Here is an 11,008-nt window from a genome sequence, read left to right on the forward strand (position 1 = left end):
TTGTAGGAAAAGTTTGCAAGTAGTTCAAAGTGATAACTTTCCAAAGTTTTGCAAATGGAATAAAGGTTAGTTCCAAAACGCAACTTCGAAAACGTTTTCAGAATTTATCTATCTATATTTTTGAAGGCTATGAAGTCCGTGTTTCTCTGATTTTGCTATAAATGAAAACTATTGCTTGGAACAGAAAGGTTAATGTCAACCAAATTCATTTAAGCTTTAGCTTATCGTGTTATGTATGGACTGACCTTAATCTGTTAATTATGTGATAACAGGTTTTTGGGCCGCTTAAGTCGTTATCCTTGTTAAAACAATCAAGAGGGAAACACGCTTGCAGCGACGGAGTTTGTCAGACTCCTAGAGGACTCGGGATCTGTTACAGCAAAACAATCCAGCAGGAAGACAGAGAATACACAGTTCTTAGGTCCAACAGTAGAGTTTAATCCACTAACGTACTCGGAATGTAACCCGAATATAACCAATACGGGATAGTGGTATCCGGCGTCTCACCACCAGGGGCGTAACCGAAGAACAATTTACAAAACACCTGTATTTATGCTAGACTCTAAACAAATGATCTAATATTTCGTTTAGTAATCCTAAACCCCTATTGGCTGCCAATGAGCTCATTGTTGTTCTAGGCTATTCCATCATAGGCAGTCAGTTATTCTGCTCGTAAATATTAACTACTTACAACTTCAGGTAGTTCTCACTACAAGGTGTTGCACGATAATACAGATAGACAGGTGGTTACCATGGTTATTGGACTGCTAACTGTTGGCTTTTTTATGGTTACGAATATCGGCAAATTCTCCCCTCACAATTAAACTTAAAACTGCCCATAAGCTTCTTGTTAACTCGAAAGAAACCTTTTCCCTGCTTTTTAACTACTTAAATTGATCTTTTTAGCCCAGCTAAAGGTAGAAAGCACTTTAGGCGCTTAAAACCTCTTTCTTAACTCAACTGTGAACGGAATCGGTGTTGTGAAATGAAAAAAGAGGGAAAAAATAGAAAATGTCATGCATATTTAATTCACGACCAACTTCTGGTCCTGTTTTTCCTTGCAAATGTCAATGTGTATGTTAAATAAAAAGATTCATGTTATTTCTTTTGTTTTATGAATGGAACTGATGTTGAAGATTGCCCCCGCGTTAGTTGAAAATTTCGATTGATCGTAACAGAATAAGGGCTAGGTACACTGTGCAAGTAACTGGCTCAGTGTGGTTTTCTCCGTGGAGTAACAACAAGACACGAAGAAATGAAGATCTGTGCCCATGTGAAGGAAAGAAAACAGCTCTCAGCTTTGCCGGTCAGCCAGTGGTGTCCTTGAAGGGAAAAACGAGCACCAGTGTTTTGGAGAGGAAAAAGAGTTAGATGACAGAGGATGAACCTCCGGAAATATAGTCATTGTTGAAGACGGGTGATTTATATACATAAGAGCAGACAAATAATCAGACTTTTGAGTGTTGATGCTCGTGGGAGGTGGAATGGGAAGGGCAGCCCCTATAACGGCCTATGTACGGAGAGGCTCCGCCGGAAAGATGTACCATTTTTGGGCTTCAGGTATATAAAAGGGTAGGGGTTTCTCAAGTTGAGGTTATGAAAGGGTGGGTAAATCTGACATTTAGTTATTTTAAAGGGCATTTAATTAATACATTTCGAACAGACGCACCTTATGGCTGTACTATTTCATTTTTAGGCAGTACATGAAAATGACAAGAATACTTCTTTTATTCGCGGTTTATTCATAATACGGACCGGTTATGAAAGCAAAAGGACACCTTTTCTGTCAAAATAGTATACGAAAGGGTAGGGGGCTGCACCATGGGGCGGAGCCTCCACATATAGAACTTTGTGAAGTTCCCACCTACCGCCGCCCGGGTGTCGATGCGGCAATGGAACACGTAAAGTGCGGGATTACGGCATTTCGGACTGAAGCGTATTTAAGAGCTAAAAATGTTCAAACACCTCAAAGAAGAAGAAGGGCAAAACTGCTCCCCGTCACTGACTTTGTTAACTACATGACTTGATGTCTTTGTCGCTCGATGAGAGAGTAGTTGTACCCGATATCACAAAGAACAAATATTGGAATCCCGTTGAAGGATCAGTATTTTATTTCTTATTTCATCGTCCTTTGCAACTGCGCTAGCTGTTCCACAATTGCAAACATCATTTTATTTTATCTCGCACTACGCTACAGAATCATTCTTTTCTCAATTTGGCTATTTAATTAGCGTTGTAACAGTCGCTGCACACATCGTGTAAACGTTTATTTGTTCGTCAGATATAACTTGTGTTCAATAGTCCATAAAGTTATCACTTGCCTTATGACCTACATCAACATCAGCTTCACTACAGTCTGAGGATCAAGTGAAGCTAAAGGCTACATTATACACTGACTTAGTTGGTACAATAACGAAGAGAACAACCCGGAGTCGGTTTCAGTTTGTAGACATAGAACGAGCCACAGTTGCGTACCGTTATATAGGTATGATAAGGGCAAGGACACGAGGATGATGATTTCCTGCCGAAGCACACTTTTCTTGTGACCCTCCCCGCCGAAACTGAAGGATGTCCACCCACTAACCAGCCAGGGTTATCTGTGTTGCAGGAGTGGTACTTAGCACACTGGTCGTTTAAGTGTTTTCCCTCTTCAAACCTGTACCAACTCTCAGCGAGGCCATAGTCGCATTTGTCGTTATCCCATTTAGAGCCCACTCGTCGTGAATAGTCATCTAACCCCATGTGACGGACGCATTCCGGTTTATCGGTACCTGAAAAAGTCAGTTTAAGATAAGGGGCAATCGGATCAAAGATTCAAACAGGAAAACTGTTTAAAATTAAATTCGTTTAAGCATTCCTTTCCGCGAGAGTTGTCGAACCCCCCAGTACACCCCCGCCCCCCCAGTACTTGCAGACTACGCTTCTTGCAGTTTTTGCTCTGTTACGTTATAAATATACCTCTAAAAATTTCAGATAACTTGAAGCTTTGGAAGCACTCGTCTACGTCTTGTGCTCCTTTAACATTTGCCGTTTCTCTGGGACTTCCACCTGTGTTTCTATAAATCGACGTCTACTCTACCTGAATTTATTATTACTTTTTTAAAGAGGGGGGTTGTCGGGGGTGAAGGGAGAATCATGTCAACTGACTGACGACAAACGTCAACTAACTTGTTTTCACCATCTTGTTCAGAAAAGTTTCGTCTCATATCAAATTCTTACACTGTACTGCATTTCCGCTCCAGTTACCGCTGGGCAAGCATCTTCTGACTGCGGGACCAAACATAGTATACCCCGGATTGCAGAGGTATCTGACGTACTCTCCTGCCCAGTAGGTGCTGTGGACAAGCACCGCGTTCTCTGGGCTACCTGGATGGCCACAGTTAGGAAGAACTAAAGAATTATGACCGAACGGAATGAGTTAATTGGTCAATCGAATACTGTACCTAAGTACCACCAGCTGTTCAGAATTAGTATAAATCTACTAGCGTTCTATCACGAGTGCCGTTCTCTGATTGGTTATGCTACTCACTATCTATTCTGTTTTAGTATCACCCAACTAGTGGACTAATGCAAATCCTGCATTTTCATTGGCTACGCTACTAGAGGACTATTAGTAATAGTCCTCGAGAAGCGAAATTGGCGCAATCGAGCGTGACGCTTTCTTTCGTTTTATTCCCAAATAAATATTTCTTCAACTTGCATTTGCTAACTTTATTATTGCCTTTTCTGTCCGACTAGTTGGGTGATACTAAAACAATTAGACCCTTCGCCCTCAAGGGTCACGGGTCTATAGCCCATTCGGCTTCGCCTCATGGGCTATTGACCCGTAGCCCGCAAGGGCTACGGGTCTAATTGTTAATTAGTATAAATCTACTAGTGTTCTATCACGAATGCCGTTCTCTGATTGGCTACGCTACTCACTATCTATTCTGATGTAGATAGTGAGTAGCGTAACAGCGTGCGCTGGGGGCCCGCTTCTTTGTGATTTCGATGCGGTGTCTTTGAAGAGGATTTAGATTAAATTTTTGAACGACTACTAAAACAATTAGATTATTCGCTCTCGATTTGTAATGATGCGAGACAGTTGACTCGGGCTGCACCCTCATCAACTATCACGCGATGGAAATCTCGAGCTCATAATCTAATTGTTAAATAGATAGTGAGTAGCCTAGCAGTGTGGGCCTCTTAACAAACTGACGGCAGCTCCTCTTCGTTTTCGAATTGTCTGTGAAAAGGATTTGGATAAAGTTTTGGACGACTAGTAGAATTTTTTATGCGTAGAAGAGAGAAAAAAACGGAGATAACAGCGCGAGGGCAAACAAGACTGACATTCATCTGAATTTTTACATCGTCTACCGCTAATTGGGCGAGAAAAAAAATGCTTGACCACGGTGACGAAATTTTCATCAACACCGTTCTTGACTTACATATTCTTGTACTTGTCTCCACTGTGTTGTTGTAAACGTTACGAGCAACGCATTTGTAAGTGGCCTGGTCTGCGAGCTGAAATTCACCAATCACAAGCTCGCTGGTAAATTCGTCATCCGTGACGTTGTTAATGACGGGCACGCTAATGTCATTCTTGTACCACGTGACGGTGGGTAGAGGCGATCCTTTGGCAGAACACCTGACTCGTAGAGATTCTCGAATACTTGGCACAGAGACAGAAGACGATGGTGTTGACGAGAAGACGGGAAGTACTGAGAAAGTAACATAATAGACCATTTTACAGTTGTCTACTCGGCGACCTGGCCTTTGACTGGCAGTGAGGCTGGAGGTGACCTTACTTTGCTACAGACCTCGCTGCTTTTGTCACGTAAATGCACCAAGTTAGAATTACTGAACAACTTGATTTCCACAACAAAAGCAGTGAGGTCTGTATCAAAACAAGGTCACCTCCAGCCTCGCTCCCATTTAAAGCCCAGGTCACTGAGCAGACAACTGTAAAATGGTCTATTGCCAATTTTAATTCTTTGCATCAAAACAGTCCTCTGCGTTGACATACATAACTTCTAAAAAACGTGACAAACGAAAAATATAAAAATAATTGTTAACAACTAGATCATTGGATGGTAATGCTATTCAAGAGCAGTTCAATAGGTTACTCCCTCATGGACGAGTCAAGAGTGTACAGAGCAATTATACCCTGTTCTACACTTACGCGTAATTTTTGCGGGCGTTTTGGGGGCGTTTTTAACAAAACAAAAATTCCACTCGCGCTTGTTTGATATGAGATGATTATAGCCAACTCAGCGCTACGCGCCTCGTTGGCTAATGGCTATCTACCATCTCAATTACGCGCGATGGGATCGGAATAATTCAGTGCCGTTTATCCGAGCTGAGCATAATATGAGCAAAACTAAAATAATTTTAAAAAATAGAGGAGTGGGTACCGGCAAGAGAAAATGATCTGGATCATAATCTCTTGGTACTGGTTAGACTTCTGAAAGGTATGAGTTTAACCCAGAGACGGTGTTTTCATGGTAGTAAAATGTTCCTGTAATTAATTTACCGTCACAATATAATACGGCTTACCAACAGATTCTACTTTCAGAAAAGTTCCATGAATGATCATTCCATGTTTGTTCGTCGCAGTACAGATGTAAACTCCTCCATCGCCGTCCTCAGTGTGGTTAATATAAAGACTGTCATTTATCACTGCACTGCGTCCCTGGGGGAATGGTGACGGGGGAGACCTGCTCCATTTGACGTCAGGGGTAGGGTGACCGACCACGCCACACTGTAATATTGTGGCTTTTTTCAAAAAGCCAGTAACCTGTCCTGGTGGTGTGATGGGGAATCTTGGTGGTCCTAAAGCCACAATAAGAATGATTATCTTTATTGCTAGTCGTAATCAAAGATTAGAGCGGTGCGTTCACGCTCGTACTTTGCTCGTTTGGTTTGGCGCGATAGAAAACTAAGTTTGATCGAATGACGGATAACGATCTGCACGTGACGTTGAAGCCTGCGGTAAAAGTGTTTTTAATTAATTAAGTATTAACTTGTACTGGACAAAATATTTTCTAGGAAAGGCATTTGAACTGTTGGCAACACTAAGAATTCAATTTCAGATCGCCAACACTTGTAATAAATAAGCTTGAGAAAATGAAGTTTTGACCAGCGACCCTGCAAGACAGCGCGTCCCCAAATGTTTTTCAATTTTGTGTTTGTATTTGTTTACATTAATCGAATTTAAATCTTGTTTTCACAAATGAAAAAGGTGAATTAACCATTCTGACCACAAAACACGGTCTTTTGACAAGTTACACAACACGGAAAGTTTGCTTTCTGACAACCAATTATTAGCTTAGCAACCTCCCGCGTGCATCCATAATTAACTCAGTAGTGCACGCTATGGCGTTTACCATTTGTTAAATCATCATGGCCATTTGCCGAGCTACACGGAAGATTTGTTTTCTTACCACAACTCATGGCCATTTGCTCTCGCCGCATGGCTGCAAAACATTCTTCCTGATAACGCAGGCTTTAGTTACTTGTTGTCGAAGGCTAGCGGGTCAAAATAAATGCAGCTTTGCAGAGATCATACGCACTTCGAATCTATACAGCGAACATGCGCTTATGATGTAATCTGCCTCTGCTGTGGGGGAGGGGGCGGGGGTGCAAATCTGAGAACGAATCCGTCCGAAAAATTCTGGATACAAACAGGATTAGGATTGCGTTACGCTACGTAAACGCAATAATTATCCCACAGGAGTAAAATTACGGGCTATCAAATTTGACCCGCTGGTCTATCCCTGACTGGTACTTAGTACAAATGTAGTTTGGGTAACTGTTGTAATGAAGAACATGTCAATCAATCATTTTCAATCAAGCAACCATCAATCCATCCATCCTTCCGTCTGTCTGTGAGTCAGTCAATCAATCTTTATTAATCCGTCGGTTCGTCCGTCCGTCCGTCCGTCCGTCAATCAATTAGTCAGTCAGTCAGTCAGTCAGTCAATCAGTCGGTCGCACGGTTAGTCAATCAATAAGTCAGTGAGTTAGTGAATCAATAAGGCAGTCAGTCAATCAGTCGGTCGCTCGGTTGCTCGGACAGTCAGTCAGTTAGTCACGGCAGTCAGTCGGTCAGTCGGTCGTTTGATCAGTCAGTGAGTTTGTGAATCAATTAGGCAAGTACTTAGTCAGTCAGTCAGTCAGTCATTCAGTCGGTCGCTCGGTCAGTCAGTCAGTGAGTTTGTGAGTCAATTAGGTAGTTAGTCAGTCAGTCGGTCAATCCCTAGGTCGCTCGGTCAGTCAGTCAGTACGTCAGTGAGTTAGTGAGACAATTAGGCACTCAGCCAGTCAATCAGTCGGTCAGTCAGTCAGTCAGTCAGACAGCCCTTTTACTGAAAGTCATATTAAAAGGAACTCACCAAATACAATAAGTTCCACCTGAGCCACTCGAGTACCAAACACGTTTTCCGCCTGACACGTGATCATACCCTGATCCTCAAAGCGGACTTCCATTATCTCAAACGTTTCATCTGTAAGCTTAAATCGGCTTTGGTTGCCATGGTTTCCACCTTGTAAGGACCACGTGATTTTCGGAGCTGGTTTTCCAGTTGCAGAGATACTAAGTGACAGCTTGGCGCCCTCTCTGATGGTGATGGATGGTAGAATCTTGGAAGTGAAACGAGGAGGAGCTGTTGAAACATAATGATATCACGCAGTTAAACTCCATTAACACTTAGACTGTAGTCACCATGTATAGGAAATGCCCGTAATATGCGCCACTGTTCGTCATTTCTCTTCAGTTACACAAGAGGAAACATGGCTGCTGCGAAAACATAGTTTTTGCCAAACCTTTTTAAATTTCCCTTCTGCGTGCCAACGTCAGATTTGTTTTCTAATGTACCAAAATTGTCTTCAAATTAAGATGAAACAGAACCTCGAAATATTAATTAACTGTAAAGGAATTTGGAACGCTAGAAATCACACCAACAATCCCAGAGAAAAGACTTGGGACACGAAGCAAGTTCTCCCCTCCCCCCACTTTCAATGTTGATAATCAGGTGATTTTTCCCTTTTTTGTTGGAGAAAACGCGATATTTTCCAACATTGATTAGGGGGGAAGGGGGATACGTGATACAGCTCAAGTGTCCCAACTACTTTTGGCCGGGATTGAAGTATTTCCTTCTTATCCGGTATCACCGTTGGTCTACTGTCTACGGAAACGTACCGAATGTGCTACGAAGCCAGACGAGGGCACTGTTCGAGGGTGATTCGTGGCAACGTAGAGATATTAACGTTACAGAGGCAACTGCAGTATTGTGCTACGCAGCATTGATATTGTATCCTCAAAGTATTATAGTTTATCAATTGAAGGTACAAAATAAGAAAAAGACACTAAAACCGACATGGATAATAATCGGTGAGGCGGGTTACGAACGAGCAATTTTAAAACTTGTAGTCTTTTTTAAACGAGATGCTCCAACGGGCCTTTCTTTAACAACGATTAGTAAATCCTATTTTATCTTTAAATTTTTAAAAAACAATATAAGAAGAAAAGTACATATAAGAATGAAGATCCTGGATATTTCAGCCAATAAAAAAAAAAACAGAAGAAAGGAAAACACACATTCAAAACAATTAATTGTTACCAGAGATTGTTACTGACTTACTCCTTTAGCATCCTAACAGACCACAGGAACAAAACTACATTTAGGAAATAAACGAGGAATAAATTGATCATGAACAGCCACAATAGCTGTGAAGATGTTTATTCTTATTTTAGTTTTCAGTAGTGATTTTTTTCTCATGCAGCAAAAAACAGCGAAACTTCTAATTCTCTTTGTAGAGTAGTACGGGTCTGAGTTTAGACGGGTACTCACCAAATTTGGCCATTTCTCTTTGAGTGTGGGCCTCTAACCGATTTGCGATCTTCTCGATAGTTGTCACGTTGACGCTGGCACTCTTTCCTGGAGGCCCTCGAGGACCCATTTTCCCAGGTGGCCCGGGTTCACCACGATTTCCAGGAGGCCCTTGTACACCGGGTGGGCCCGGCAGACCCATTTTTCCAGGTGGCCCGGGTTCACCACGATTTCCAGGGGGCCCTTGTACACCAGGTGGGCCGGGCGGACCTAAAATAACCGAGGTACATAAGAGCAGTTCGAAAGTTATTGGTTTTGCAATTACAACGCTACCCGTTGCTCACGCCATTTTTTCATCCAATCAGAAGTGAAACCAAACCCAATCCTAGCTCGTTCGCACGCGTTTTCCCGCGCTCTGTGTCAGCTACATGTAAGTGAAGACTTATGTCTGTCACATGAATCTGGACGTCCAACACACAGCACCCCCTACACCTCACCCTCCCTCCCCCTCCCCCATTGAATATGCACCTCTTGTTGAAAGAAAGCATTGAGTGAGTGACCGTTATCCCCTCGTGAGATACTGAGCAAAAGGTCTATCTAAGATTCTTGGCTAAATCTTCAAATCTAGGAGAGTCCACTGTGCTCAGCATTTGGCACAATTTCAGTAATTTTCGACATTCTTGAAACAGGACCAGATTCATGTGAAACTATGACAGTCATTTGACCTTGTTAGGGATAAAATAAATCTATACTCACCTCTCATGCCAGTGTCCCTATGCCTATCCTTCAGCAACAAAGAAAGAACATAAGTCAGCTCAAATGATTTAAGCACACAGTAAAGAGGGTTTAAACAAATTTGATAATATAATGACCGCATTTTGATGAGCGGCATTTGCACGACAGACAGAATAGGCATCAGCTTTGCACCGTGAACAGCCGAGAATGATTTGTGTATACTTGCAAATCTTTTAGCGCCTTCGAAAGACAATCCGCTTTTATATTTTGCTTGTTGAAGTTGTTTCAGGCTGCTTCTGGTTAGGAAGAGACGCCGCGCTTACCTCGGAACCGTCTCGGTGGTCACGTCGACGGTTTCGATGACTTCTGCTTTCACTGCGGGAATGCCAGCTAATGGACGCACTTGTAGAAAGTGGAGGCGTTTTAGTCAAGCCATCACTTCTGTCGTGAGTAGATAATTCATTTCGAATATACGACAATTCACTCTCAAGGTGATAAACTTTGTACGAGAGAACCACGATAGACAGGATTGTGAAAACAAGATGCAGAATTGGCACGATAGTGGATGATTTTGGGGTGGCCTGACCCGCCGCCATATTTCTTCCACTACTACTGAGAGAAGAACTGAAGTTATCTCAGTATTTATAGTCCTACAGATGTAACACTACACCCAACGCTTCCTCATAATCTACATGCTCAGATCTGTTCCTTCAGCATGGAAAGCAATCAAGCCAGAGATCAGTGTTTTTATTCCACTGGGTTAAGGGATGCATTACCGATAGAGGCCACTTATATACAAAAGGACATGTTAGATAAATTAAATTTTCCGACTCAGTATATATTCCTCATAGTAAAGTATCCGTAAAATGTGTTCCTTTGGCATCGACGTGATCAAAATTGCCCTTTCAGGGAAAAGGGGGCATTTCATCAGATATCACTTTCAAAGCACTCCCCGAGTTCACGCAAGTTCATATTTGTGCATCGGAACATGCCGATCCTGGAGGGCTAAGCTTGTTAAAATTATAAGATTGAGGTTTCAAATCACTCTGGATATAAACGGACTTGCCCTTTTATTATTTGTACCGATCGAAGCGCGAGATAAACGCGTGGTTATCTATCGTTCCGCGCACTCACGCGCTCTCCGCGAGGCTAACGCTTTGCGCGGCTCGATGGAATTGTGGGAAATACGTCCAAGATGGCAGACATAACAGCAGAAAAGATTTATTCAACATTCTTTATTTACTTGACGTGGCGTCTCTCAAATTGGTAAGTATGCAGATACAAAAAAGGCAGTTTAAATAAGATATCTGGAGTTTCAAAATGTGCAGTTGCTAAATGTTTAAGATTTATTGTAGGCGCGGATCCAGGATCTTTTTTTTCGAGGGGCTGCACCTCTAAAGAATGTCGTAACTGACTGGTGAGGTAAACAAATTTTAAAAGCGAATATGTCATCTCAGGGAGGA

At 42.2% G+C, this 11,008-nt stretch overlaps 1 protein-coding gene across 1 annotated transcript; it reads right to left on the reverse strand.

Annotated features, from left to right (window-relative positions):
* Positions 1 to 1,247: 1,247 nt before the first annotated feature.
* Positions 1,248 to 10,141, reverse strand: LOC145464236 (uncharacterized). Its single transcript, XM_081448071.1, has 8 exons — positions 9,869 to 10,141; positions 9,567 to 9,594; positions 8,832 to 9,080; positions 7,374 to 7,643; positions 5,536 to 5,811; positions 4,428 to 4,700; positions 3,220 to 3,390; positions 1,248 to 2,771 (listed from the first exon to the last, which is right to left on the reverse strand). Exons 1-8 carry the CDS (start codon positions 10,139 to 10,141, stop codon positions 2,398 to 2,400), a joined length of 1,914 nt encoding a protein of 637 aa, XP_081304197.1. The 3' UTR covers positions 1,248 to 2,397.
* Positions 10,142 to 11,008: the final 867 nt, after the last annotated feature.

The sequence above is a fragment of the Orbicella franksi genome, chromosome 12 (genome assembly GCF_964199315.1).
Source record: "Orbicella franksi chromosome 12, jaOrbFran1.1, whole genome shotgun sequence".
NCBI lineage: Eukaryota > Metazoa > Cnidaria > Anthozoa > Scleractinia > Merulinidae > Orbicella > Orbicella franksi.

What these genes read in the sequence shown, in the direction of transcription:
- LOC145464236 (XM_081448071.1), bottom strand. Translation starts at nt 10,141, where the DNA reads ATGGCGGCGGGTCAGGCCACCCCAAAATCATCCACTATCGTGCCAATT. An exon ending in ACCACCGAGACGGTTCCGAG is followed by an intron (nt 9,595 to 9,868) that starts GTAAGCGCGGCG and finishes TTGTTGCTGAAG; the next exon opens with GATAGGCATAGGGACACTGG. An exon ending in GGTGGAACTTATTGTATTTG is followed by an intron (nt 5,812 to 7,373) that starts GTGAGTTCCTTT and finishes TTGTGGCTTTAG; the next exon opens with GACCACCAAGATTCCCCATC.